Raw genomic sequence first — 25233 nt, forward strand, 5'->3', positions numbered from 1 at the left:
CCAAAATATTTTTGTATGTCTGACAATCATTTCCTACTCTGCTATTTAGATCCCCAACAAGGACCAACTTTTCCTTTTTCGTTGTGTCAGTTGCTTTTTCTAAAGCATCAAAAAATTCCTCCTCTTCTACTTTAGTAGAACCTTCTGTGGGACCAGAAGGTTTTTGTGCCTATAAGGTTCTACTTAGAGGCACAAATAAGTCCCATTATCCAATTCCTCATTCTGATATTAGCCCACATCACTTTACTTGAGACTGTTTGCCATTCAAGAAGATTAGCCTTGCATTTTGTGTTGAATACTATGGCTACCCCTTCTTTTCCTTGATTGTCATTGCTTGAATGTAACATTTTATATTTAATGCTCAGAAAGATCTCGCCAGTTTTTGTCTTTTTAGTTTTAGTCACCCCTATTATGTCGATCTGGTACTTATCTAATTCTTCAGCTAGCTCCATTTCTTTGCCATTCAGGCTTCTTATGTTGATAGTACCGATCGTTAACTCTGGTGATGTTGAGTTGGGGTGTGCTTTCAGATGTGTTTCAGTAGTTGACTTATCGCTGTTCGACTTCGTTCCCTGCCACAAACAATGGGGGGGTCTTGTTTTACTGGGCAGTGCTCCAGCCATCATGAAATTTTGTCATGTTGTACCATCATTTTGTATATTGGTTTAAGCCAACAAGAATGCAATTTGGTCATCTAAATCCCAAATTGCCAGCCCCATCCTCGTTCGTTCAGTATCCAGGTAGATACCGAACACGGTGCACCACGAGAAGGTGAGGATTGGTCATTAGGTTAGAAGCCCTGGTCAGTTCTCCACATTCCTTTAAATGCTATGTGGAGGTCTTCTCTCATTTATACAGCTTTGACCCTTAAGTACCCCTCAGTCAGATTACATATCATGAATAACTTTTGCACATGCTCTTCAATATCAATTTCAATGAAAAGCATAATTATTTAACCCTTCTTACTCTATCTTAGCACATATAGTATCAATTTAGTTAAAACATTCTCAAAGGTAAATCTTTAGCTTAAACTCCACAATTCTGAAGGTTATTCATTCATAGACATTAATTTAACCCTAATTTCTTGATTCATGTCTCGGAGTTATCTGAGACATGAATCAAGAAAAAGTCCTTGTATAAACATCAGAACCTTTTAAACTTAATGTCCAACTAAAATTTACAGTCTTGCTTCCTTTATACATTCTCTAAACAGATTCAAGTTTCTACTTTACCAATTGCTGGGGAATCATTAGAACATCATACATATCATGATATAATATCACCTCTAGGTCCACTTTCTGTTCTCCTTGGTCTGCATTACCCCTCTGAATGGTCTGAACTGGATATATCTCTGGCGACAAAGACACATGCTCGCCGTTCACTAGTCATCAGGCTCGGCAAGGCTTAGCTGTCTCAGCGGCAATCAGGAACTCAGCTATGCTGGGCAAATCCTTTACTGGCGATTTCCCATGGATTGCTCTGCATTCTCCCACGATCTCTGCTTTTTCGATTCCTCCAAGGAACGGGGACGAACATCGACAAGCGAAGAGGATGAATAAAGAAAAAGCCAGCCAAAAAGCTCTGAGCTGGTGCTGCTTCTCTTTTTAAATTACGAGCCAACACTTCCTTACTACATCATTAAATTTCTTCCAGCACCTTACGCCACAATCTCCTGTAGCATAAGTTCTGAAGAAAAATATAAATTAATACAGTTTCAGTTTCATTCAGAACTTAACAGTGGTGAGGTGATAACAGATAAACTGTACTGGTTATGTAACATGGCATGAAACAAAGGCAGAACACCAAAAGAATGAATAAAATCAGTTCTAATACCCATTCACCAAAAAAAAAAAAAAAAAAAAAAAGTGTGCTAAAATTACAGAACAGGAAAAAAGTACTTATGATGATATTAATTGATAGAATAAGGAAACTAATTGAAGAAAATCTGCAAGATGAGCAAGCAGGATTTGGAAGAGACAGAAGTACTCTGTACCAAATATTAATTCTTCATAATTAAAGATTAATCGTGAAGAAAGCTCCATAAAGATAAAAATATTTATACATTTGTTGTTAACTTTCAGAAAACATTTTACAATATAGATAAAAAAAGTGACGTGGACTGCATTTGAATTGTATGGAGTGGACAGGAATCTAATATGTCTCTTGCAGACATCAATGACAATGTAGAGGCTGCTGTGAGAAACTGTGGAGAAATAGTAAGATGGTTCCAGACAAGAGGCACGAGACAAGGAGATTCAATTTCTCTAAACATCTTTATCATGAATTATACATGTTTTTGGTCATAAAATGTTACAAAATATAAGACTTATTGTAAACTGACCATAGATTTTTAATTTGTACATATGTTTGTACAATATTGCCTACCGGTTTCGCTAGTAACTAGTCAGTTACTAGCTTTTTCCCTACAGTCCGTATGAACATACGTACAAATTAAAAATCTATGGTCAGTTTAACAATAAGTCTTATATTTTGTGTCTTTATCATGCTTTTGGAAAGAATAATGGATGTCATAAAAGAACTGAAGGGGAATTTCAATTCATCATTCAAAAATAAACAATTTACAATTTTCAGATGACATAGTCATTATTGAAGAAGATGAAGAGTAACTAGAAAAAAGAACATTGCTGAAATTAAGCTAAGAAGGAAAGATATATGGACTGATAATGAACATTGATAAATCAAAAATAATAATATTCAGATAGAAGAGGATGAAAAAGCAAATAAAGAATTGATAAGAGCTGGAAGAGGTTAGGAAGAACTTCATACCTAGGCAGCAACGCGATGCATGATTTAGACTGTAAAAAAAGAGATAAGATCTCAGATAACCAAAGCTAAAGTAAACTTACAGACAATGGACAAGATATGGAAAAGTAAATCATTAAGCCTTCCGAGACTGCTGGAAACATGCATATACACAAGTGCTCTCTATGGTTGTGAGACATGAGTAATGGTCAAAGACTTGCAGATGAACATTGGCTTTTGAAAGAACATCTTAAAGAACATTCTATGAATTGGATGGGTACAAATGGTAATAAATGGAGAACTGTATTACAGAGTAAACTACAAAGAGAACTAATGCAGAAAATAATTCAAAGGCAACTAAAGTTTTTTGGACACATCTGCAGAATGGATAATAGTAGAATGATCAAAATATTGATGCTTGATACAATGGATGGTATGAATGGAAGAGAAACCAAGGTAAGAGTGGGTAGATGATGTGAAAGAGTGGTGTTAAAAGAGTTTGCATGATTTGAGTCACCTGGTTTATAGTGTTTTGGCTGTATCCATTTTTTTGTAAGTTATTACTGATAATTTTAAATTCGTCTTTCAGTGTATGTTCACTGGAACAAATCATCTAAGCTCTGTTTTTTAGCGTGTTGATGACACCTAGTTTTTGTGTTGGGTGGTGGTAGGAGTTTATGTGTATATATTGTCCCGTATGTGTCGGTTTTCGGTAAACAGTGAAGGAAAGATTGCCTGAGGGAAGACGTGTGACAAGTGTATCTAGAAACGGAAGTGTGTTGTTTTTCAATTTCAGTTGTGAACTGTATGCGTTTGTGTTGTTTTTTTAGGTGGCTAAGGAATGTGTCTAATGTCTGGCGGCCATGGGACCAGATCGCGAAAACATCGTCAACGTATCTAAGCCAGACTTTGGGTTTTAGAGGGGAGGAATAACTTACAAAAAAACGGATACAGCCAAAACACTATAAACAAAATTCTCTACAAAAAAACAATAAAAAACAAAGACAAACCAGACTACAGTAAAACTATAACCATTCCCTACATTAAAGAAATATCAGACAAAATAAACAGAGTACTACAAAAGTACAATCTTAAAGCCACCTTTAAACCTCCTGCAAAATTAAAAAGCTTACTCAACTCATCCAAAGACCCACTAGCTCACCCTGGAGTATACCGGATTTATTGTACTTGCAACATACCATATATAGGAGAAACAGGATGCACTATTCCTGTTAGACAAAAAGAACATAAACGACATATTAAATATAATAATTATGGTGAAGCTGGCCTTTCTGATCATGCCCTGAATACCTTACACAGAATTGACTGGAAAACCACCAGCTGTCTGCATCACACTAGAACATGGTATGAACGGAAATTCAAGGAAGCCTGTGAGATTATCAGCAACCACCCCAATATGAACAACAATGATGGTTTAAAAATACCAAACATATGGAAGGTATATATTTGACCTTCCTCACCAAGGTCAACTATTAACAGGACTGTAGAAAATCCAGTATTGTAAATCAAAAATAATAATTGTAATACTAAAAATAGGACACCAATTGTTTTTGAAAGAAAACCATCTAAAAGAATGTTTATTCCTGTCATTGTAAAAATAGAATTTAGCTTGATGTAAAAATTTATTTTTTATTTTATTTTATTTTATTTAAAAAAAAAAAAAAACAGCTAACGCCTTTTTATTCCCGTATACGGGGAGTAGGCGGCCATTTAGCCCTATCTAACTTTTGGAGACTGAGTGGGCAGTTCAATCTCCACTGGCACCAATCAGAGATAGATGGCCCAAGGCTATCACTAATTAAGCAGTATACAGTGAAGAGAGACGGCTCAAATGTGCCGCCATCTCGTGGTCCCTAACCCTAACACAATATATTTAATGTCTGAAATAATGTGGGTTCTACGGTTGATTTTCTTGAGTTTACGGGATGAAAAACCCGAGTTTCCGGGAGGAAAAACCCGCTTGCCCATGCCAGAGATCAACTAACTCGGGAACCGGTCGAAAAAAGCCTTAGAAAAATTTCCTCTATTCGCCGACTAGACTCGAAACCAAGTCTTCCTTCGTGCGGCCAAGCGCCGTGGTGGGCAAACGCCACATCCACTGAGCTACACAGGCTCTTTTTATTTTTATTTATTTTTTATCCACCAGAGGTCATGCCAGTAGAATAACATGTGATCAAATCATTGTTTCTCTAGTTTACACACTTAATGATATAACTCAGCTTGTCATGTATATTTATGTATGCTCCAGATGATGATCTTGATGTGAAGATCAAAACATCGGGATAATTAAAAAAGTTTTTTTAACACGGTTGTAAATTCCATGAAATTTTTAAAATGAATGCTGATCACCGTGTAACCCTAAAAGAAAGGATAGCTAATATTATGCTTACTAAATAGCTTAAGGAAATTACAACGCACAATAGAATATACATTAAAATTAATTTTAATACACTTCCAATATTTCGGCAACGTCACGTTGCCATTTTCACAGGAACTTAGAAACAAAACACATGCACGCAAGCACAATACACAGTAAATGAGGATGAAGCAGGAAGCTATTCTTTCTCCTAAAGGTCCTAATAATGCCCCTAGCGGGCAATGTAGGTATATTCTTGGCCGTTTGGGCTGAAGGTCTTCTGATGTAGGTTTCCCAAATTTGGGGCAGTCTCATGCAACCAAATTTGTTGAGGTTTGGATTGTTTCTTAGGATTGAGGCTGATTCCATGAATAGCCTTTCATATTTGAATTTACTATGGTGTATTGTCATGGCTTTCTTCCACCATATTCTGTGGCAGGTATCCAGAGCATGGTCTGCAAGACCAGAGCGACTATATTGGTGAAACCAGATGTAGTCCTTGTGTTCTGAAATTCTGATATTAGCTGTCCTGCCTGTTTGGCCAAAGTAGGACAACTTACAGCTGCAAGGGACCTGGTATACACCAGGTAGGTCTAGGGGAGGAGGTTGGTCTTTTGTGGAGCAGATAAGGGATGCCAATTTTCTCTATGGTCTATAACAAGAAGTCAAGTGATGTTTTTTTAGGGTTTTTGTAATTTTTTCCGGGGTGCCTCGGATGTAGGGAATGGTGATGGATTTAGAGTAATCCTTGTTATGAAGGGAAGGAGGGGGGTTTTTGGTTTATTGGTTTAAATATTTTTTGGATTTTTTTGGGGGGAATAGCCATTGGCTGAGGAAGTGTAGAGAATGTGGTTAGGGCATTGTCATTTGAACAGATAAGTTTAGCCCTGTTGCGTAGTGTCTTAATGACTCCTTATTGTTGTGCGAAGGAGGGGAGGGGGGGGGGGGTGATTGTTGGTGGATGTATCTGCCTGTGTGGGTGGGTTTTCTATAAACTGAGAAAACCAAGGTTCCATCAGGCTAGCGGGTGACTAGTGTGTCTAAGAAGGGGAGGCAATTGTTTTTTCTTCTTCCAGGGTGAACTTGATTCTGTGGTGTTGGTTGTTTAAGTGTGTTAGGAAGGAGAGGAGTGCTCAGAGCCATGTGGCCAAATAGTGAACACATCATCAACATAGTGAAGCCATATGGTTGATTTTTGTGGGGCAGAGTTTAAAACTTTCTCTTCAAAAGTCTCTATAAAAAAGTTGTCCACAGGTGGGAGAGTGTGGTGAACCCATGGCTGGCCCCTTTATTTGTTTAGAATTTTCCTTGCCAAACAAAATAGCCTGAGTTGATTGTGAAGTGAAATAGGACTGTGATATCGGGACCAAATTTAGCTTGGATTAGCTCTAAGGATTCTTTGAGTGGGACATTTGTGAATAAGTAGGAGACATCAAAACTGACCATTAAGTCAGTGTGTTGGAGTGTAAGGTTTTCTATGCTGGCTTTGAAGGGGCTGAGTTTTTTATGTGTGAAGGTGTGTTGCCAGTATAGTGTGTGTGCTTTTGCCAAATGTTTAGCTAGTTTGTCTGTGGGGGAATCAATGCCATCCACTATCGGAGGTAATGGCACATTTTCTTCATGTATTTTTGGGAATCCATATATACGGCGCCGGGGAGGGGATGGAGTTAAACTGTTTTAATTTGTTCGTTACTTCTACAGGCCAAGAAGTGACCTTCTTAAGGAGCCTGTGGAGTTTTCTAATTTGTGAGTTGGTGGGAATGTACTCGTAAGTAGCCCGATCTAACAATAGAGCATTAAACTTACCTGTGTAATCCGTTTGGTTAAGCAATACTGTAGTGACCCTTTTATCTGCTTTCATCATCATCATCATGAACCATGGGCTCACTGCCCGTTGATGTCTGATGCCTGTTTCACAATCTTCTTCCACCTTTCTTTGTCCAGTGCACAGTATCGCAGTTTTTGTACACCCATTCCGCACCGGTCTTTTATATCGTCTATCCATTCTCTGTATGGTCTACCTCTTCTGTTTAAACCATCCAAAATACCAAACATAAATGTCTTTTTCTTCTGGTCCTCACTCATTTTACAGATGTGTCCAAAGAATTGCAGCTTCCATTTTATAATCTTCTGCATTAGATTCTGTTTTGGTTGTATCTTCTGATAGAGCTCTTCATTGATGATTTTCTGTACCAATCATATTCTTAGAATCTTCCTGTAACAAGTTCTTTCAAATGCCAAAATTCTTTTTCTTGATTCCTTATTTATTACCTACGTTTCGGATCTGTGCAAAACTAAGAGTAATGGAAACATGCATCTGAAGATGCATGTTTCCATTACTCTTAGTTTTGTTTGCAGACTGATCACTTTACTTTTCCAGATGTTATCCATGGCCTTCAGATTTGTTCTTCCCTTTGCAATCCTGATCTTTATTTCTTTTTTACAGTCCAAGTCATATGTCAGTTTACTTCCCAAATATGTGAATTGTTCTACATTTTCTATATCAGTTCCATCCACTTGTATCTTTTGTTTCATGTTCTTCTCACCAAATACCATTGTTTTTTTTTTTTTCAAAGTTCATAACAAGTCCAAATCTCTTCCCTATCTCATTTAACAGTTTCAGTGGTTTTTGTAGTTCTCTTTCATCTTCTTCAATAATAACAATGTCATCTGCAAATCTCAGATTGTTAATTCTCATTCTATGTATACAGATATTCCTTTGGCATCTTCTTTCATTTTATCCATTGCTCTTTCTAAATGTGCGATGAAAATGCTTGTGATATTGGGTCTCCCTGTCTAGTACCTCTGCTTGTTTTAAACCATTTCCCCAAATCATCACCTATTCTAACTGCTGCAACTGCATTCTGATAAACATCTTTTAATATAGCTATTAGTTTTTTATCAATTCCATAGGATTCCAGAACTGCTAATGTCACTTTCTGGTCAATACTGTCAAATGCTTTCTGGAAATCAACAAAGCAAGTATATATGTTTTTGTTTTTTTCTCCTAGCTTTCTCTGCTATTAACCTCATTGTCAAAATCTGTTGAATTGTAATTCTATCCTTCCTAAATCCTGCATACTCGTCTGCAAGGTATGCTTCGAGTTGTGTTCTCAATCTTTCTGTCAATATGATCATCATCACTTTACCAAGGTGACAAAGCAATTGTTCTATAATTTTTACATTCTAGTTTATTTCCTTTCTTGTATAATGTTACTAATATTGATTTCGCCCACTCCTCTGGCATTTTCCCTTCTTTCCATACCATATTACCTAGTTGGTGCATTTCTGTAACCATACTTTCACAACCATATTTAATAATTTCTCCAGTAATGTTATCGTTACCAGTACTCCTGTTGTGTTTTAGCCGTCCTATTGCTTTTTCTACCTCTCCTCTTAAAATGTCTATATCATGCTCATTACCTGATCGTGATATCTGCTTCAATTCTTCAGTCAGTTTCCCAATGCTTTGGTGATTATTATTTCCTTGGTTTTCTTTCATTCTTGCAGAGCTTTGAATTCCTTATTGGGCATGTTGGTTTTTGGTGGTTTTGCTTTGGTCAGAACACAAGCCACATTCAGTCTAATATCGTTGGTGACGTGGTTTGGAAGGTGTCGTATCCCGCGTTCAATTTATCATAATGTCTTCAGCAGGTATTCTTCTGAGCACAGTGGCGAAGTTGTTGCCATGTGTGAGAGAGCGTTGAGTGCTTCAGGTTTCAAACTAATTGACGAAAGATAGACTACCGTGTCGGTAGGAAGTTGTGGTTTGTAGGTCAAGTTCTTTTTTAAATTCTCAAATTTCTTGATGTGTCGTTCTTGTACTTTTTTAAATTCTTTATCTGCAGCAGTGCACGAGATGTCGTATAAAATAGACCAAATCTCGTGGTTTAAGGTGCTGGAAAGCTCTTCTTCGAGTGCCTGGATAGCTAAGTTAGTCATTCACGGAACGGCGAGTAGTAGCAATTTGTTCCCTGAGCAAAGCTTGGCCGGCGTGCTTATAAATTCGGAGAACCTTTTGCGAAAAGAACCGGTGCTTGAATTTAACACAGTTAGGGATTACCTGGTTATCCCGGCAGCGTTTTAGGAAAGAGAGAGACGATTCAATAGTCTTGATAGCTTCAACTTCAATTTACCGTAATGGCGGGCCTTACGTGCGATGGAATCTCCATGGATTGTCGTAATTCTCGTGGAAAGGCTTAGACATTGGTTATACATGCTTACTAAATAGCTTAAGGAAATTACAACATACAATAGAATATACATTAAAATAAATTTTAATACACTTCCAATATTTCGGCAACATCACGTTGCCATTTTCACAGGAACTTAGAAACAAGACACATGCAAGCAATCACAATACACAGTAAATGAAGACGAAGCAGGAAGATATTCTTTCTCCTAAAGGTCCTGATGGTGCCCCCTAGCGGGCAATGTAGGTATGATGTAGGTTTCCCAAATTTGGGGCAATCTCGTGCAACCAAATTTGTTGAGGTTTGGATTGTTTCTTAGGACTGAGACTGACTCCATGAATAGCCTTTCATATTTGAATTTACTACAGTGTATTATCATGGCTTTCTTTCACCGTATTCTATGGCGGGTAACCAGAGCATGGTCTGCAAGACCAGAGCAGCTATAAGTGTGGAAAAGAATAGTATTGCTATCACACCATCATTTGAGGAAGGCTGACCTGTTCAATTGTCCAGCCAATTTCAGCTCCATCTTGTTGCACTGTCATGCTTTGTATACAATTTTATAATTTAATTTGGTTTGGTGTTGTATACTGTTAAAACGTTATGAATAATGTTCAACGCCTAAGCTTGTCTATTAGATTATGTAAATAATTTAATTAGAGAAAAATTGTTATAGGAAGTTCAGTTATAATACACTGCTTGAAGAGAAGTCAATGGACACCCCTATGGGCAAGGTACATAATGCCGTGTAACGAGTCATGTGTTTGTAGCCAGTATAAAATGGAGGAATATGATGCTCTCAAGTCAGTGCAACTGTGTCCTGTTGTAATGGCTGTTTCAACAGGACACAGTTCACAAGAATGAAACTGACAGAGTGTGAAAGAGATGTTGCAATAGGATGCCATGTTGCAAGCCTGTCTGTTAAGCAAATTGCTGACAAATTGGGCCATCCCAGATCAACAGTCACTGATACCATACCGGGATGGAAATGTAGGGAGTCAGCTGCAAGTGCTACCTGCAGTGGACAACCCACCACGCTCACTGAACATGACCATAGGGTGCTACAAAAGATAATATGTAAAAACTGCCATTTGTCAGCAGACGAGTCGAATGCAGAGTTCCAGGCATTGACTGGAACATGAATAATCTACACAGAAACATTCAGAACCAAGGCTAACAAGATGGGCTTCCATGGTAGCACTGCAATATGCAAGCCCCACATTACCCAAACCAACAAACAAATTTAGCAGACACACGTTTCATTTGCAAATTTCCTATTAAAATTCACTGGTACGAACTCCATGAACTTCACCAACCCTCTATAAATGCTGGGATTTCCAGCATTTGTAGAGGGTTAGTGAAGTTGTATTTTCTGTCGATTGAAAGAATCTATAACTTAAGTTGAAGAAATAATAAGAAGAAAAATAGCCCAACAAATGTATTCATTTTTCATTATGAATACAGGATATGACCAGTAATATTGAAAATATTTAGTGTATACACATTAAATCATCTAATTTTTAGCAGGGTTAGTAATGTATTGGTATTAAGAACAACAGAATGAAAATGTTTGCATTTTGTAAATCCTAGTTAGGTCTGTAGTTATTTTTAATTGACTGAGAAGCAGGGCCGGCCTTCTCTATAAAGGGGCCCAGGTGTAAGAAACCTTTTGGGGCCCTAAATTATTTTTCAAAGGTAAAAACTAAAGGATTCAAAATAAACGTATTGTAAAACCTCTTACCTGCAAATGATTTTGGCACAGGAAAACAAAAAAAAAAACACATTAGAAATATAACAGGTTAATGTAACGTTTACTGAACACAAAACAAAAGTATTAAATAATTAAAATAAATAAATATTTAACACAAAAAAAAGTAACCTGGCTCACCAACTAACGCACAAACTATTTACAATTAATTATTGTTTAAAGTAATAAAAAATTAATTTAAGTACATAAAAAAAATAAATAGGTTTACTATTTAGGGGCCTAGTTTTACTAACACATATATTGCTTAATATGTATTTCTCATCTATTTGTACAATAACAGTATCAATCACAACGTTGAAAAAGTGACATCTAAATTCCTCTACCGGGTTTAGTAAAACTTCATCTTCTGCTAGTTCGGAAAATAATCTTTTTCTTTTTCGAAATCTTTTTTCAGGGAAGTCTTCGGAAATATTCAAGTTTCGTGCTATCATTTTTGCGTCGTCTAAAAATGTGTTAAATTTTGGATTTAATTTTTAATTTTATTCACTAAATTAAAAGCAGAGTCAAGAACAATGGTTTTTGCTTGAAATAGTTTGTTGATACTATTAATTTTTGACAATATTGTAAACCACACCGATAAGCTTAAAATAAATGGTGTTTCTTGTAATGAATTTGGTAGACTTTTAGCTTCGGATACTGCTGTGTTATAGTTAATTGCACCAATAAATTCTTCTAATGCATTATAAGTTTGTTCAAACTGTGTATACAGTACTTTGACTGCATCTATTTTGGCTTCCCATCAAGTATGCCATAATGGTTTAAGCGTAATATTTAAATGCTTTTGTATAATTTCCCACCTTTTTGTAGATGCAAAAAATATGCAGTATAAATTTTGCAATATTCCGAAAATTTTTTTACGATATATACTACTGGAAGCAGCATCACAAATTATCAAATTAAAAGAATGTGATAAGCAAGGTACATAAATTGCATGAGGGTTTAAACTAATTATTGACAATTGACATTTATGACTTTAGGGGGTGAAGCAAGATGCTTTTCATATTCCCTGCTATCTGTTGCAGTTACAGTGAGGGTAAAATTTATGAGCAGTCTGCTCGCCCTGAATGGGCATGGAGATAATGCATCGCAATAGGAGGTTAATATAGCTTTTGGTCTTCTATGTTTGAATATGTCCGTTGCCCCATATGCTGCAGCTTGCTGAACCAAATCGTTGGGGCATATGGACGTCTTTAGGAAGAACTTAGATGCGGATTGTAAGGAAAAGAAAATATAGGGAATATTTGTATCTCTATGAAGTTGATTGTTTCTAACATACCATGGGGCATTCAGAATCATTCTCAAGCACTTGTTCTGCACTTGTTGTATTTTGATAATGTTAGTATTAGAGGTGTGGCTCCAGGCTGGAGAGGCATAGGTAATTATAGGATGAATCGTCATCTGGTATAGCTGCAATTTGATTCAGTTGCTGAGCTTGCTATTTTTATTAATTAGCAGATAGATCTGTGCGATGGCTTTAGATGCCTTTGCACACGAAAACTTGATGTGTTGGTTGAAAGATAGCTTTCTGTCGAATTACACCGAGGTATTTTGTTTCTGTCTGCCAGGGAATTTTAGTATTGAATAGTAACACATCTCCTGCAGGAGATATTGGTCTTTTCGAGAAAATAATGGCTGAGCTTTTTTGGGGATTGACTTCCAATCTCCATTTGGAGAACCAATCCTCCAGCTTTAGAAGGTTTTCTTCAAGCTTTCTGGTAATGAAATGGGGTTGGAGAGATCTGGTTAGTATTGCTGTATTCCGCATACAGGGCCGAAATGGAAGACATTAGATTGTGCGGGATGTCCAACATATATAAAAACAGCAATGGAGCCAGTAGGGATCCTTGCAGCACTCCAGCAAAGATATGGCTCTGGGACGAGGTAGAACCATTGATTTTGACTTGTGTTGATCTGTTCTGAAGATATATATGAATGGATTAGATGAACCATTTTTAGTGAAGTACTGGCTGAGATAAGTTTGTGTAGGAGTCCAAAATGCCAGATTTTGTCAAATGCTTTGGATAGGTCTAGGAAAACAGCTCCTATGCACTGGCACCAGTTATAGCTGGTGGTGATGTATTTCACAATTCTGTGGATTTGCTGGGTAGTACTATGGTGTTGCGAAAAACCAAACTGTTCTTTAGGGAGGATGTTTAGGTCATTTACTGAGGTTTGGAGTCGTGAGAGGATGACCTTCTCCGCAACCTTACCCAGATTGGAGATGAGACTGATTGGACGATAATTTTGCAGTAGGTGTGAGTTCTTGCCTGTCTTATGTATAGGGATTACAGCAGCCAGTTTCCAGGTGGAAGGAAAATAGTGAAGTCTTAAGATTGCATTAATTATAATGGTCAGGTGCACTACAGCTTTTCGAGGCAACAGCTTGATCACCCTATTCAAAATGCCGTCTGGTCCAGGAGCTTTATTGTTCTTTAGTTTTTTCATAATATCATATAATTCAACAGGTGATGTGGGCGCAATATGGTCAGCACTGGTATCTGGGAATTTTATATGTCTGTGTCCTGTCTGTGGATTTTGTATAAGTGAAGTTATATGAAGGTTTGCACTGCACCTCTAGATTCTTTACTATGGCTTCTGCCTTATCTACATCTGTGTGAACTAGGCCCTCGTTAGAGATTATTGGGGGAGGGATCTGTTTTTATTTTTGATGTTTCTCAGTAATCCCCAAATAATGTGATCAATAGGTGAGATAGAGGTTAACTTTTCATCCCAAACTTGGTTTCTATGAGTTTTAAGTGTATCTCTCACTACACTGTTCAGTCTATTAAGAACTGTTTTGTCCCGAGGAGCTCAAGTGTTACAAAATCTCTTCCTAGCTCTGTTCTTCTCTCTGATCAGGTCCATAATATCCTCTGGCAAATGACCAGGCTTGGCAATAGGTTTGTGGAAAGTTGCAGCCGTTATAGCGGACTTAATCTGTTGGGTGAGGCTAGTCATTGCAGATTCCACATCTTCTTCTGTGCATATGTGAGGGACAGGTCCAAAGTGCTTTAGACAACCTGTCCCACGATATGAATGAGTGAGAGGGAGGAGAGAGGTATTCTTGTTCTCCCAGTTGTAGTAGAATTGGGTTGTGATCTGATGACAGCTCGTTTAGTGATTTAAGGCTGTACTGAAGTTTGATGTCTTGCAGGATTGCTATATCCAGGATGTCAGCGGGGCCAAACGTACTGAGATGAGTTGGTTCAGTAGGTTCAGCCACAACAGCAAGTTTGATCCTATGTAGTTGGAAAGGATGCAGCCATTCTTGTTGGTGGTTCTACTATTCCAGGCAGGGCGCTTGGAGTTTAAATCCCTAGCAATAATGATGGGTACTCTAACTCCTAAAATGGCATTTAGATCAGTGTGTAGTATAGTTTTTAAGGGTGGATTGTAAGCCGAATAGTTTTTCAATCTGCCGGCAGAGCTAGTGAAAACTACCACGCCTGTAATTTCAAGGTTAGTGGTTGGTGGGTTGTGTTCACAGAATGGTGCTTAATGTAATTTTTAATGAAGATGGCAGTGCCACCGCCTCTGTAGTTGGATCTGTCATTTCTGTACATGAGATAACCCCGAATTTTGGGACTGTCAGAGTTTCTAAGGTGTGTTTCACTGATTAGAATAATATCAGGTTGGTATCTGTAAGTGAAATCTTGTAGCTCCAGAATTTTGTTCCTTAAGCCGTTCACATTCCATGCAATGATCTGAAGAGAGGCAGGAATGAGTTTGTTTTTATTCATTTATAATTGCTGTGATGATGGCCTGTGTTTCCCGTAGGAATGTTTTAGTGGTGGTTGCTGAAGGGTTAGACAGGCCAAAATCTTGTAGCATGTTAGCTAGAGAGGCTGTAATAACTGCTGTCAGATTATTAGGTGCTATTGGCTGATTTTGTTCTGATATTGGTTTGTTACTACGGATCATGTCAGCATAACTTCTTGTTTGCCTTTGGCTTCCACTGTCTTTGTAGGTCACCAACTGTTGCTGCCGAGTCTCCGGTTGAGGAGCAGGGGCCTCAGGTGATCTTTTACTAGAGGAAGAGGGCGGTTTAGCTGTCTCCATCCCTCTGTTTTTGGGGTGCTGAGTACATCCCTTGTAGTTTGCTGGATGAGGGCCACCACAGTTGGCACATTTAGCCAAGATGGTTTTTGGCTTAGTGCAGGTGTTTGTGGGGTGATTCTTAGCACATTTCAGGCATTTGTACTCTGCTTTGCAGAGTTTTTGAGCGTGGCCAAATTTCTGGTGTCTATGGCAATGACCAGTAGATGCCCTTTTACGGAGTGGCTCTGGGGTGACCCTGAGTCCACAAACCGATGTTAAATCATAGATGTTCTTATAGGCTTTGTGGATCTCAACCAAGACCAGAGGCATAGGGGATTTGTCCACTCTAGTCATTCTGCTGATCTTAATAGGTGGCAGGTCCTGGTGGTGGAGGTCAGCCTCAATTTCATCAGTAGTTATATACCCTATGACACCCTGCAGTACTACCTTCAGATTTTTCTCCGAACTAAGAGAAAAGGTGTGGTATTGAATGTTGCTAGAGTCTAACACTTTGGTCAGTTTCCTGTAATCAGTCACAGTAGCCAGCTGAATTTTTATACCATCATCAGTGTTCTTGGCTGAGAGATACTGTATCTGTGAGTTTATCGTGGTGAATCTTAATTGTGTCCATCTTTTCTTTTCCTGGAGGACTATCGGTGGAACCCTCTCTTTCGTGACAGTCGAGGGATTGGAACTGGGAGTATCCTCTTCCATACCAAAATCTATGGGAGGATCTGTGTCAGTGGTTTGCGCTTTTTGTGCACACGTACCTCTTCAAAGTCTGGGGGAGACTGCAACTGAGTAATGAGCTCCTCATTTGTATCATCCAAGTTATCTTCTGTGACTGCATAGGGTGGGAATGAGTAAAAAAGCTTAACTTTTCCCAGCCAACTATCATTCAGAAGTTTTCCTAATCTGAGGAATTCATTATAAACCTCGAAAATGGCCTTGTTCAGAGGTTTTGCCATAGCATATCCCTTAGACACCAGATTGTTTTCCAGCAGTACGATATATAGTTTAATATGCCCTGTGATTAGGCTTAGAAGATGGTTTCCGATGGAACTAAAAATTGAAATTAAAGTATTTACTCACCTGCAACTTACAAAAACTTTTCGTAATCAAAAAGCTTGATCAATACATGTGAACATAATACTCGACACGAAAGCATATATCGCTAAAAAACATATCAATCAAATTCGCAATTCACCATCAAAAATACACAGACCACTAACAAGCGAGCCGCCATCTTGTTCTACCAAACTAATTATTCTAGATTGTACGCCTTTATATGTTCCCTTCATATTGCTATCATTATCGTATGCTTGCCCTCTACAATTCATAATATCTAAATCAAGCTAACCACTTTTTAAAAGCGAATTTGCTAGTCCTTCACCAGTCGCATCAGTACTTTAATAAATCCTATAAATGACTCGTTTATAATTAATTTTTTGTCTACAAAATTTACATATCTAATAATTATTGAAGTTTGTTCCTTGTGAGAAATATCAGGAGTACAATCCATTTGAATACTGTAATATATGGCTGCTTTTATATCGTCTTTAATTTTATTAAGGACTTCATTACCTAATGCAGCAATAATTTCCTCTTGAAATCTATGCGCCAAATGATGCACCATTCTTTTTTTCATATTTTTAATTCTGTTTACATGATCCATTAGCACAGGATCATATTTACTTAATAATTCTATTAAACTTAAAAAATTTCCATTATTCGGCGTTCCTATTGTTTCATGGGATCCTCGGAATGACAGATTATTACTTGCTAAAAATAGAATTACATCTACAATTCTTTGGAATAGTAATTTTAGACGTTCCGTTTCTTTAATTATATTAATCTGATTTGTTCTGTCAACAGTCGAACATAAATTAAGCCTTTTTAATAATTCTTGCCAAGCAATAAAAGAATTAAAATGACCAACAGAAAGCTCATGATCTCGAATTACAGATGACAGTTTTCTCCCTTTATTAAAACCATATATTAATCGTGTCAATTGATGTTTTCTTCTTCTTTTGGAAAATAATACACAACAAAAGCAAAATACTGAGTCTTGAGCTTTTGAGTAAACTAACCAGCTGCAAAGCTGAGTTTCACCATTTGGCATTTTTTTAAAAATAATACTTCCAATCCATATTTTAATGACTTACGATTTAATAAAATACAAATACACTTTAGAAAATGGATACGTTCTTTACGAAACATGAAAAGATATATCAAATGATGATAAAGGAGTCGCGCCACGTCTGGATGCCTGACGAATAATGCAACAACTGAACTGGACAAAACTTTTACATCAGTATATCGTGGAGATATATCGATGGCTTGGAAATAGGATGTTTGTTTCTAATTTTCTTATTCCTTATTATTATGAAATAGTTGGTAGAGTTTTATTAATTGTTGCATTTTTATTTGGTCTAGCTGTACTTAATAAAATTGTATTATATTAAGTTAAAATATATGTTAGCGAAGATGTTTGAAATGTATTTTTTTATTTAATTATTTTTTTAAGATGAGCCCTGGGTTGCATGTTGGAAAAAAGTCATTGGCATGCCACGTTTGGCAGGCATGTTAAGGGTTGTCCACCCCCTGCTCTAGACTAACCATATATAAAGAATATAATAAATATTTTTCCAACGGTTTCGATAATGAGCCAAATGATATAAATGTGTAACAGATTACAAAAAAACTAATGATGAATCAGGCATTTTAGCAATTTAGGGTAAAAACTAAATCATGTTTGTTAATTTTTATACACTGCATAAATGCATCAAAAGGGTTAAGCAAAAACCTTAATATAATAGAGAAACACAGAGATATTATTATTACCGAGGGTCCTAAAATCCTGTCGATGAAATCCCTTTTAGTTATAAGCAAAATTAGAAGAAAAATAAATAAAATAAAATAAAAAATATGTTTCCGCAAATGTGTACTGACTGTGCCCACTCGATTGTGGGGCCCGGGTGCATTGCACCCACTCCACCCCCGAGATGGCCAGCCCTGCTGAAAAGTAATAGTGGTGGCTAAACTCCCCCACCCTCACCTCTTTCCTGTTGTAAGTTCTGGAATATTGTGTGTAGCTGCTTAATATTATTAAGTGTGCTGGATATTTTTAGCTGTCTTTCACTCATGAAAATCTTTTATCAGTTGATAACTCTAAGAATCTCATTATTGATAACAGATGTTACAGAAGATGTGAAATCTTCCAATTTTAACATTTCAAAATTAAGAGAACCACTGGCTTTCCAAGTTGTTAAAAAATGTGTTGCAAGCTAAGTTAAAATAAGTTCATCATCGAGGTCGGCTTCACCTTTTCTCATTTTGTTTGGATACTGCCGCTCACTGTATTATGATTTTTAAGCTATTGTCCTGTAGTCATTCAGCCATAAGTACAACAAGCAGAATAATTTTAAAAAAAAATGAATTTAGAAAAATACTTGTCATGGAATTTGAACCCCATTACTTCATCCTCTGATATGTATATATATGAAGTCAATATGACTGTCATGTCTTTAATATTAAAAAAAAATAAATCTAGTCTCAGATGTTTTACACCATAATTTGTATGGAAATACAGTAGGCATTCTTGTTACACTGTCTTTTCCCCCCTACTCCAAAGAAAGAGCGATGCTTGCAACACATTTTTTAACAACTTGGAAAGCCAGTGGTTCTCTTAATTTTGAAATATTAAAACTGGAAGATTTCACATCTTCTGTAACATCTGTTATCAATAATGAGATTCTTAGTTATCAATTGATACAAGATTTTCATGAGTGAAAGACAGCTAAAAATATCCAGCACACTTAATAATATTAAGTAGCTACACACAGTATTTTCCAATTTGACAAAGTGCAGATACAAATATACTTCTTACTGCTTCCATATTTTTTTTGTCAATCTCTAATATTCTTTTGTTACGTTCTTTCTTTCCCTTTTGGAATTTCTTTTCATTTTGCCTTATATGAAAACTGTTAATCATTTCAGGAAGTCTGAGATGATTAACAGTTTTCAAAATAAAATTATATAAAAGACAAGATGCTACAGGTTGTTGTTGGAACTACTGTGTCCTTGGCTGAAGTCTTTCTTTTTTTTTTCCTGCTTTGTAGTGTAGCATTATTGTCACTTCATTTTGATGTATGGAATGTTATACACAACTGTTCCTATGTTTCATCACTAAGCACTCATTACTGTGCCAATGAACGAATGAATGAAGTGATGGTGTTAGGCATTTTATTTCAATTTTAGGACATAATGTTCATTGTTCCAAAGGTTCCAGTGGATAGTATGAATAATAAACTGTATTAATATAAAACATAACTAATAATCATACATATTATTAAAAATTGTAAGGAGAAGATGATCAATAATTTGCTGTTATATATACAGGGTGTTCGGGATAAATTTGACATATTTATAATTAATTATATTTTTCCGTAAGTTACATGTATTAACACACACTTCTCTTCATTTAAAAGTTTGGACCCTTCTTCATTCATATACAAGATGTCAGAAAGGATGGATAGCTGGAACCCACCTGAATCATGGAAGAGAATAACTTGTATCATGATGATTCGTGCCCGCCATCAAAATAAGGATATTACGACTGCTGCCCAATGCTCCCTGAATACAGTAAAAACAATCAGGCATGAACTAGAGACTTGCAATGGTGACTACGAGGATGTAGCAAGAAGAAAGATCCCTAGCAGACGATCTGATTGCGTTCGTACAGCAGAATTCCTCGCAAATCTGCAGGAACAGGTGTTGAAGAACCCTGGCATTGGAATTCGGGCTTTGTTCGTGGAGTTGCTAACTGTAGTCAAGCCCTGGATAACAAGGGTAGCCAATGGTAGGCCGTATGTATGGCAGCAGGATTCGGCCCCTTGCCACACCTCTGGGAAAAGTCAAAAATGGTTGTCTGAAAATTTCTACTACTTCACCAGTCCAAATGTTTGGCCTCCAAACTCCCCAGACCTTAACCCCATGGATTATTTTGTATGGGGCGCAGTTGAAAAAGACACCAATCGCACTTCCAGTAATACAAAAGCCCAGTTAATGGATAAAATTAAAACAGTTTTTGCGGCCCTTCCCAGGGAGACTGTAGCATCAGCTTGTTCGAGGTTCCGAAGCAGAATTGAAGCTGTGATCGATGCTAATGGTGGTTATTTTGAGTAAATCTTGTTGATAGTATTGTAATTAACTCTGCCTGTAATGTTTTTTTGTCAATTCATTAAATTTAATAGATACAAAGAAGATTTTCTTTTTCCTTACGAAACTGTCAAATTTATCCCGAACACCCTGTATATATATTGATAATGAATAGCACATAAAGAAAAATAAACGTAAGAATTACAGTAGGTATTAAATTTTAGCTTGGGATTCAATCAAATTCTTGAATGGTCACATATTTAATTACCAGTTGACGCAAAATACTGTAATTTTCAGGTGGTAATATCGTGTGCATTGCAAGCCCTTCAAGGTTTATTTCTTAATAAACCCAAACCTGACAACCTTTCTGCAGAGTTAAATGGTCAGATTATCATGGTGAGTACAGTACCTATTTTAATTTCAGTTCATTTTTATATGACACCATGTATTACCAAATGCATGTTTCCATATAGAGAGTTAAAAACTTTCAGTGTATGTGGCTTTCTATTTCTGCCGTATATATATATATATATATAATTTTCTATATTGTAGAAAGTTGAACTACTATTTGTAGAACATTTGATTTTTTTATTTTACATATTAAAATCTTGTTTTTGATATACCAGTTTTAAAAATAGGTAGCCAGAAGTATCAGATTTCTATACTGAAATCTAAGCACACAGGTAAAATCTGAGATATATGTATTTTGCTATGATAATTCTCATATATTCTTAAAAATCTATATTTACTTCCTCATTTAATCAAGCAATTGAGACTTTACACTTCTACCTATAAATATGAAAAACAATTTAATAATACTAAAATGCATGAAACATAATATACAATATTCTCGACTAGCCACATGATCTCCTTAGAATCTAAAGAAATAATTAGCTAAATGACATCTCATCTGATCTCAAAATATGCCAGCTAAAAAGAACATTGTTTCTTAACTCCATCGGGACTTCTTGAAAGACACAGTTTCTTTATTTCTTTAATGGGAAAAGTTCCTTATCCTGAAAATCATTTTCTTGAAAATAACTGTACATTTATTCTTAGTAAGACATATGAAAGTTTACACTTGGATAATAAAATCCTTAATTTTGAACACTGTCTAGTATTCCACCTTTAATACATTTTAAAAAAGTCACAAAATTGTTTCTTCTACTTTCTTCAAGATTCATACTCCTTTTCCTGTACAACGAATTTTCAAGGAAAAATTATCAAACACTTAAAAATCAGCTTACTGTTATCTGTCCTTCAAACTAGCCATTAAATCTTACTGTTCTAATTGAACTTTTAATATCTGATAAACATTTCTTTTTCTCTGTGAGAAACTTTATTTATAAAGTTCCAAATTTCCTATAAATTTCTGCCATAACTGTTATTCCAGTTATCCTTGTAACATAACAGCTAAATAACTTTTAAACTTTTTTCTTTCTTCATGAAAGACTAATACTACTTGAACTTTTTTTTCTGACTTGTTCCAAAAAAACTCCTCTAAATATCTATATATCTCTCTCTCAATAGTGCTCTTTCAAGCTGTTTGCTAGTTACCATATTCTTTTCACTCCTGCATGATCACTTGCGTTTGGTTGGTAGGAGCTTTAGCTTTCCGTAATGGGTACTCACAGAGTGCAGGAATAAGAACCTAGCTGTTGCGCACCCCACTTTTGTTGGTATTGTACCCTCTTCAGTTTGAAGATCTGCATTCTCAGCTCATGAAAGAAGCATATAATTGATAAGTCACTATTTGGCCAAACTACAGTTCCCCAAAGACTGAGATCCCGCCATAGCTTTCTAGCAACCGTTGAACCATCTAAAAATCCTCCAATGAAAAGACTTCAGCAATGGTTTGCACTATACCCTGAGGGTAATACTGGTATTCTAACAGCCAAACATCTTCCTCGTGGTGCCCACTTAAACTGGAATACTTGGAAAAGCCTCAGCAGACTACGAATGATAGGACTCTGCAAGCAAAACCTCATCAAATGAGGGCTACCACACTGGACCAGATAATTGTGAGTGTGGGGCAATCCAGTCCATGGAATACCCTCTTTCTTGTCCCCCTTCTTCGGTCATCTTGCACAAAAGTGGACCTTACGTCATGCGAAGGAGCAGTTGATTACACAAGATATTGGAGGAACATCTGATCATGTTTATTGTACATAACTTATGTATAGTTTCTTTTTCCCTTGATGTTTTACCTATTATTCCCTGTATAATTTACCTATTAAATTTAAGTTGTTCTCATTTGTAATGTATCCTAATTTGTTCTAAATAATGTTGTACCAATTACTTACTACTGTATCACTTATGTTTGGATACGAACTAAATAACTCATGCATGTTCTAGTGCACATTACAGTTTTGGTTCCACTTCAAAAATATATAAAAAATAAAGATTAAAAAAAAAATTATTAAATACAGTAAAACCAGTAAAGATTAAAAAACCAAAAACCAGTAAAGATTTTCTGACATCACTGATATCCAGCATAATGTGATAAAGGAACTCAAGAGTATTCTGGAAAAAGAGTTCCAGACCTGTTTCCAAAAATGGGAACACTGTCTAAACCAGTGTATAAATGCACAAGGGGACTACTTCAAAGGCAACAGTGGCAACTAATGTATAATTCCGAGTGTAGGTTTTTTACAGGTGCATTCTGGGAATTAAATTGTCACACCTCATACATAGGGGTTGAGTCTGGGGGGGGTAATCTTGTGTCTGTTCAGCAGCACAGAAGTGAACCTACATCTAAGCTAAAAGCTAGTCATTAAACTATTGTCCAGTTACCTTTACCTCAGTCCTCTCAAAATAAGTGGAGTAGGCCATTAGCTAATTAGTGATCAGCAATATGGATTCTGCCTGTTTTGGTGCACAGCCAGTCTTATAACTATCACCACTCATCTTTGGATACAATCTTTGGAAAGGTTTTGAAAAACTCAGGTGGTAGTTTATGATATATTTCCAGAGCATTTGATAGGATCTGTTTACAGAGCCTGCTCACGAACATCTGGTCTTATGATTTTTTTCCCCCTCTTTCATTTGTAGCCAACTTCCAATTCATTCTCTGATTGTTCTCTACATTTATTAGATTTTGCTTCAGGGTCCTGTATACCCATTTTCCTCCTATACTTTAATGACTTTCTTTCACTAACTTCTCTTCCAACTTATCTATCTTTGAAGTTCGTGAGATAAGGTTTAAAACTACAGATATGAATCGTATCTGTAGTTTTGCTATTCTCTGATTGGTTGAGGATGACCTACTGAATTTAGCACCACCAAAACACAGTCTTGTCTTACTTCGTAGCCCTTTGAATAAAAAAAAAAATTAGAATAATCGAAGAAAATGTGTTGAATGATTTTCAATTTTAATTTATTGCATAAAAAATAATTATTACCAAACATGAATTAGCATCTACATACACTGTAGATTATATAAACACATAAAAATGTAATATAAATTATAAGAAAACTGCTATTCGAAAACATTCACAAAATTAGAATAATTTTTAATATGGTTCAAAATATTACAATAATTCAAAAATAAATGCACAAAAATTACAGTCAAAGAGAAACATGATAGTTAGTACTTTGTTTGCATTCCTGTTAGCTTTTATGACCATATGTAAACACTTGGGAATATTATTTATTAGTTATTCACAGTCTCTTTTTTTTTATCAAAACATGCCCATATGGTCTGCAGACTAGAAACAAGTTCATTTTTGTCTCTTGGGGCAACTTCTTGAAGCCATTTCTTCATAATTCCCCACAAATTCTCAATGGGATTTAAATCTGGTGAGTTTTCTGTCCTAGGAATTACATTGATATTTGTCTTTCTTTGAGCCATCTAGTGTAGTGGTCTTGGAAGTGTGACAAAAAGCTGAATCTTGCTGAAAAAGGAAGTGACTATCACATAAAACTTCTGATGCTGGTAATATAAAGTGCTCAAGAATTTCTTGGTGCACTTTGGAATTGACTCTTTTGTACGCAATACAGCCTATCTGTACCCTCTGAATACAAGTCCATACCATGACAGAGATTGCAAATTTCACTGAATGTTTCATGCATTCTTTATCAAATGCTTCATGCTTAAGATGCTGAACACATATCCCTCGATGACCATGAGAGACACAAAGCATACTTTCATTGCTAAAAAGTACCTTTTCCCAGTCCTCTTGACCCCCACAACAGTCTTTGCTTACACCATCACACTCTAGCTGTGTTTAATTTGGAAGTCATGAGTGGCTTCATCTTAGGCACACACGATTTAACATCCAATTTGTGAAGTCGTCTCAGTGTAGATTTGGACACATTCTCACCCAGTTCTTTCCATCTCCTGTGAAAATACCTTACACTTCAGAAGTGGTTTTTCTTCACAATATTCTTCAATCTCTCATCTCTTGATGTAGTTATTACATTTTGACTGCTATTACAGTGATTGTTTTGAAAACTCTGGTTATTAGAATACTGTCTCAGTACTCTACTCATGCTTGCTTGAGAATATTTCAATTCCCTAGTTATAAACTGTTGAGTTTGACCTTCTTTGCATGGAGACACCATATGAAACTTCTTAGCTTCTGATATGTCACTCATTTGACCCATATTTAGCAAATAATTAATTGAAATCCACGCACAAATGATTCCTCACACACGAGTCAGTCTCGCAGCTACTGAAATATATGCTATTTCTATGCTCTCCTCAAAACCAATCGGAAAAATTTGAAATATTCTAATATTTTGAACCACATTAAAAATTATTCTAATTTTGTGAATGTTTTCAAATAACAGCCTTCTTATAGTTTATATTACATTTTTATGTGTTTACATGGTTATATAATCTACAAGTATATAGATTTAGATTATGCTAATTCATATTTGGTAATGATTATTTCTATGCAATAAATTAGAATTGCAAATCATTCAACACATTT

The 25233-nt window shown here is 36.2% G+C and overlaps 1 protein-coding gene across 2 annotated transcripts in view; it reads left to right on the forward strand.

The window, feature by feature from the left end:
• The window catches only part of LOC150106189 (RRP12-like protein), a 582235-nt gene that overhangs the window by 155674 nt on the left and 401328 nt on the right, over positions 1-25233 (forward strand). For both annotated transcript variants that reach the window (XM_090392222.1, XM_090392221.1), the window contains exon 9: positions 20597-20695. In XM_090392222.1, the coding sequence (XP_090248348.1) occupies positions 20597-20695 (99 nt within the window). The remainder of the gene's footprint in view (positions 1-20596; positions 20696-25233) is intronic.

This window comes from Typopeltis vanoorti, chromosome 5 (assembly GCF_054136105.1).
Source record: "Typopeltis vanoorti isolate ZY-2024b chromosome 5, IOZ_Tvanoo_1.0, whole genome shotgun sequence".
Taxonomy (NCBI): Eukaryota; Metazoa; Arthropoda; class Arachnida; order Uropygi; family Thelyphonidae; genus Typopeltis; species Typopeltis vanoorti.